Below are 6,000 nucleotides of genomic sequence, written 5' to 3'. Positions count from 1 at the left end.
TTCAGAGGCAATATCTATTCCACCTCTTCTCCCACCCCTTTAAATATTTGACATTTAAAGACTTAATGCCTCTTTGTATCAAAGGAGAATTAGGGGGGAAAAGAGCTTTACTTTGGCACTTCTGGTCCAGGAAGATGCTGGCAAGCTGCCCCTGATTGAGGATATCCAGAAGGGTCTGCTGTGACTGACCAGTCACTTGAGCCAGAGTCAGTCCTTCTGCTATTGTGGCCATGAAGCTTCCTTGGACCATGTTGACGATGAGCATCATCTTGGCAGCATTGCCCACTTCCCCTGGAAGAAAACACACACACTGTTGGCCAGCCCAATGAAATAATAAAGTAAGGACATACACCTTATGTCAAATAGCATTTACTATTCATTCTGTTAGTAGAGGGGCACATCCCTTGAAATCCCCCTTTCAAGCCCTTATCCCAAATACTTACAAAATGTCTGTAGTTTCTTCATCATTCTCTTCTGAATTGTAGTACCTTACTGGTTCTAAGCAACTACAGCTATCTACCCCCATCTAGCATCTTCTAAACGTATAGGATTATACTACCATCATCCCAAACTAGCAGGGTCTGTAGTTAAGAGTATCAGGAGAATTCATCAACAATGCAGCGAACAGTGTCACGCTGCCCAATTAAGCATGCAACATTGTCAACATTTGCATTAAAGATCATTAAACCTCACTATTCATCTGGCAGAGATTTTTAGTAGATGAGAACACGATCCCAAGAGGGCAGTGAAATAAAATTGTGGAAAACTAGCCGGATCTCTCTCCCACAATAGTTTTAGATCATTCCAGAACATATATCCCAGAACCAGAAACATAGCATCCATGGATTTGTATGTTCCCCATCTTGCTTGAGATGTGTGACTGTCTGCTTCTCAAATCCTTTTTACTCTAGACTGTATCTGTGATATATTTTGGGCCCTGGAACCTAGTTCAGATGTTTTGGTCCAAAAACAGTATGCTGATTTCTTTCAGTATTCCAAATTTTTTAAAATGTGGAGATTTATTTAATATGAGAATACTTACTGCTTAAGCCTATTCTGGGTAGGCATCAGTGGATGTAGACTACCTCTGCCTATGATCACACTATTATAGTTCTTTTCAGAACAGAAGTGGGTGTTTTACCTAGAAAAAAAGAGGTCTTTCCCATTGCTTGGAAACAACTACTGCAGTCTTCGTATAAACCTCTGTCTCCAGCCGCTAGTATCACCAACATCCCATCATTAGACAACTGTTGGTTCCCTGAAACTGGTGCCTCCAGAAAGCGACCACCTCTGGATACAATCACCTAAAAGAAACAAGAGGAGAAATGTCCTGCTCATTCACACACAGAAGTTGTTATCAACAAAGATTTTCTTTTTAAAAGCTGTATCACATTATCATCTTGAGATAAAAACTTATTACTGTACAGAAACATTGATGAACTCCCACCAGCCACTGCTCAAGATGCTTTGAACTAACAGGATTTAAAAACACTGCATGGCCTAAGTCCAATTGTTAGTCCCAACTATATGAACGGAAATTTGTTAAGTCAGCACTTACATAAGGTCTATTCATTTAATGGAACTGATTTAACTGGATTTGAGCCTTAACTGCTAATGCATGGATGGGAAACATCTTGGGGATAGCAGAACAACATCCAAGAACATGGCCATACCCAGCACCATTGACAAGTGCTGCCTGGCCTACTCCAGCATTTTGACGCCATCCAGTCCATGGTGGTTACCTGGGCCAGTTCTGTAACGGTGTCTGCATCAACAGTTGACATGTCCACGTAGCACTTCCCTGGACGTATACCCTGGAGCACCCCACTAGGACCAAGCACCAGCTGTGGGAACAGAAGAGCGGCAAAGCAATAGGGTGTCTGCAAAGACAAGTTACCCTTCCCAATGCCAAAGCAGCTTCCACTGACATCTTCTCACTAAAATATCCAACTGCTATGTATCATCAGCATTAACTATACAGAGAACAGAGCTGTTCAATATTTGAAGTGCTGGAGTGACCCACTTCCATGGCTAGGGACCACACTGGTCTGCTCCAATCCCACCAGGAACTGAAATCCTTGTTAATGGGAAATCGGGTACAAAAGCTACAGTTTAGCTTTAAAACAAGACATATGGTAGTGTGTACCTTGTTTCTACGTTGATAGCTTTGCTCCTATGAATTCCAACTAATTTTGAAACAAAGTCCATACTTACTATATATGTTGCTTTTAAATCAAATTGCTGCATTTTGCCTGGTGGGCTGCAAACAGATTCAGGGTTTGCATGTAGCTGCTGAGTTGCCATCCCTGTGTTAGTGGATAACTTTAAGGATGTTTTACACATACTAGTTGCAGAGAAAGAGTTTGTTCATTATGTTAACACCAGAGAGTTCTGACTGACAAGCACTTATGCTACCAGACTGTTAAATGGGGAAGCTACTGTGGATAGAGAATCTATCTAAAAATAAACAAGGAAACAAATGGGATCAGATAGGGGATGATGGCAAAGGCTTCTTACCAGAGACAAGTTGCCAGTTACAACAGACAACAGTAGGCTAGATGAACAAATAGCATGACCTGGTATAAAGACAGCTTTCTATTTTCTCTATGGAATTGATTTGAGCCGGATATAATTTACTTAAGCTACCGCATACACTTGATTTTGGATTATGCACTCGTCTTGCTCAAGTTATGGGTCCTGCCTTGGGTCCCTTTTTGGAAGAACGGCAGGATGAAAATAAAATAAAATAAATAATAAATAAATGGGGAGGACTCTGAAGCCTAAACACCTATTTTAAAAAATCACACCCAGTTGTGTCTATGCTTTCACCATTGCTGCCAAATGTCTTGAGAATTTACAAAGCACTGAACAGCCTTGAAATATTGTCTTTTTTGCTTACAACTCTAGATTTAAAACCCCATTCTTCCACCCTTCCTTTCTTCCCTAGTTCTGAATTTATCACAAACTAATATATCTACTCCTGCAGCCATTAAAGCTATAAAAACCTTGTAGGACTGGTGTGCTTCACACAAAGATGGAGAGATCCTAAAACAGCTGGACAACCCTGAGCACAAATTAAAACCAATGTAACAGCTAGCAGAGCTTAATCTGAATGTCTACTACCTCCTCCTACAGTCTATCTTAAAAGAGTAACTAAATGCAGACTCTGGCTTCATAATCAATTAGCTTTTCTCCTCTGGCTGCTTCAGTTTACTTCTAATGTGCTGAAGAAATACTGGGAGAACTCAAAAGTTTGCACTTAGTCATGAGACCAAGATTTAAGCTCCATCTCCTGATGGTCTCATCCTCTGTTTCTCAACTGTAAAATAAGAATAAGGATCTTGCACAGCATTTACTGTTGTGAAGTAAAATAAAAAATAAATTTATGTAAAGCATGTTAAACCTCAGCCTTAGGAAACTGCCACACAAACTGAGACAACACACTGCACACAGGGCTATATATCTCAATCCAATGGTGCCCCAGAGATGTATTCTGGCCTCCTCCTAACTCAGGTAATATTTCTCCCAAGTCACACCGCACACTTTTCCCAGTGAGAGCAGGGTTCCTGGATAACATATATGCTTCCCCTCCCTTCCACATCCCTTAGTTACTGCTATGAAGGAATCCTAGCATATTATCTCGCCAAGGGAGAAGTATTTATCTGCTGAAAGAAAGACCAAGCCTAAGTATGCTGCATGGTCCCTCACTCCTCCCAGGGACAGAGAATGGAGGATGCCTCCAATATGGTGGCTTGGTGTTTCAATTCAGCTTTTCTCATAGCATCACAACGGGGCCTGACCCAAACCAACTTCCCCCTTCATGTTCCCAAAGAAAACTGGGCATATGACACTTATAACGTCCACCACTTTCACATCCTGTTCTCTTTCATTTTGTTACTACTTTTTATTAGAAAAAAAAAGCATTCAATAAATAATGGCAAGAATATAGAAAAAAAACCTTAGGTCTACAATATAAACATTCTAAAGTCAAGATGCTAACGGACAACCCTTATATTCTACAATGATTTGCTCTGCTAGGATGCTTTCCTGTTTAAAAGCAGGAATTTAATTTCTGTACCTTCACAGCCTATCATGAAAGAGTCACAAAGCTAATCATCTGGGATCTTTAGAAGGATCATTCATCTGGAACCAAGGTTTAGATAGAAGAGTTTTGGGTAGCACAGGACAAGTCAGCTGTGAAAAAGAAAAAGTACACAGAGGCTGCAGGGCCGAGAAAAGAGATAATCCTTACATCCTTGGCTGCCTTTGGGTCAGATACGCAGGCGAAAGTGATGTCACAGGTCGAGACGACTTCAGCGGGGGTTCTTCCTAACCTTGCCCCCTCCTGGATGAACAAATCACACTGCAAAAGTCACAGACCCAAATGTGAGAAATGGAAACCACTGAACAAAGCAGGCTTACTCAGGTCTTTGCTCTACCAGATATATTTTGAAACAGAGCTTTGTTTTTTGGGATGAATGTATGTCACATTAATCCAAAGATTGTATCTTCTCTGTAGAGATCACCATGTTCCTCTGACTAGTGGCTTTCAAGCCACTGTGTTCCTTTCTCTATGGTTCCGCAAAAGCTTGTTAAGCCCATGGACCCCTTGACCATCTAACTGCAGTCATGGCCAGCAGCAGCTCCAGGTCAGAGCTGAAATTCAGAATGTTAGAGGTTAACTCTTATCTTACTAACGTTGGAAGAAAACAACCTGCTTCCTTCTGGTAGGGTGGCTACAGGACACGGTTCTTGACACTAGCTTCTGTCATTCTCCTGTGAACAATGAGACCAATTCACCATCACAACAGTCTTGACTGGCAAAGTGGTGGCACTGATACCAAGCTGTGAAGCATGGATATCTTAACAGAATGCAATCTATTTCAACCCATGCCTTGCCCAGCCCTTGTAATCAAATCTCCTCAGAGCTCAGCAGAACTTTAAGGATAGGAGATGGATATCCTCTCCCACACCACACCACACATGAAAATCTGTGGGATATTCATTATTTGCCAAAAAATTGGTACTGAACTAATGAGATCACAGCTGTTCTAGTAGTGCTCAGAAGGCAGAGCTTCTGTTATCAGCCACAAGAATAGCACATATTTGGAACAAAAAGATGAAGCAGAGGGAAGTAAAAATGTTACCATAGCTACTATAGTCTGGTACGATAAATTAACCTGGTACAGCCAAAGCAGTAAGAGAGCTCAAAATGCATGCATATCTCAAACAGTTATTTTGAATGTGACTGGTAGAACAGCTAAGGTTTTGGCTAACTGGTTCCTCTTATCTCACATTTCCCTAAACAAGGAAGCCAGAGTTTGGGATGTTCTCTTGATCTGAGGTCAACAACTCAAAAGTTATCAAAGTATTATGACCAAGTCTCTGAAATCCAAGCTCTGCCTAGGTCAGGAGTGGCTAGAAAGTAGATTGGGATGTACATGCATATTATACGCTGCTTTCAGCATACACTGAAAGCAGCAGTGGAAGAAGCGGCAACGTGCACCAGAAGAAACAATGGCATGCACACCACCACTGTCTCATGCCGCTGCAAACATGAGCCCATTACAAGTAAGGGCATACGCGCCTTTTCTTTTACACTGGGGGGGGGGGTTTCCCGGAACGGAACCCCCGCGTAAAAGAAGGGCACACTGTATTATAGACTTGAGTGTCTTTTAATTGAGATGCTTGGGACCAGAGGTGATTGGGATTTCAGGTTTTTAAATTTATTTTGTACCTAATGAGATGGGACCCAAGTCTAAACACAAAATTTGTTTCATATACACCTTATACACATAGCCTGAAGGCAATTTTATACATTATTTTAAAATAATTTTGTGCACTAAACCATCAGAAATCAAATATATCACTATTTCAGCCACTGATGAAAAACGTTTTGGTTTTGGGAATATTTCGGATTTCAGAATTCCTGACAAGAGAGATTCAACTTGTAGGAGATCTCAGCAATTTACAGAAGTCTGACAAATGTCTCCTGTTCCT

General features: G+C 41.2%; 1 protein-coding gene across 17 annotated transcripts in view; it reads right to left on the bottom strand.

Annotated features, from left to right (window-relative positions):
- The window catches only part of GLYR1 (glyoxylate reductase 1 homolog), a 35,685-nt gene that overhangs the window by 4,897 nt on the left and 24,788 nt on the right, over positions 1-6,000 (bottom strand). For 13 of the 17 annotated variants that reach the window (XM_042437688.1, XM_042437692.1, XM_042437696.1 and 10 more), the window contains 4 exons: positions 4,253-4,363; positions 1,743-1,844; positions 1,142-1,304; positions 112-291 (listed from right to left, as the gene is read on the bottom strand). In XM_042437688.1, coding sequence (XP_042293622.1) covers positions 112-291; positions 1,142-1,304; positions 1,743-1,844; positions 4,253-4,363 — 556 coding nt within the window. The remainder of the gene's footprint in view (positions 1-111; positions 292-1,141; positions 1,305-1,742; positions 1,845-4,252; positions 4,364-6,000) is intronic. The other 4 variants (XM_042437693.1, XM_042437702.1, XM_042437689.1 and 1 more) reach the window with 3 other exon arrangements.

The sequence above is a fragment of the Sceloporus undulatus genome, chromosome 8 (genome assembly GCF_019175285.1).
Source record: "Sceloporus undulatus isolate JIND9_A2432 ecotype Alabama chromosome 8, SceUnd_v1.1, whole genome shotgun sequence".
In the NCBI taxonomy this organism is placed as follows: domain Eukaryota; kingdom Metazoa; phylum Chordata; class Lepidosauria; order Squamata; family Phrynosomatidae; genus Sceloporus; species Sceloporus undulatus.
This window is presented reverse-complemented; position numbering and strand designations above follow the sequence as displayed.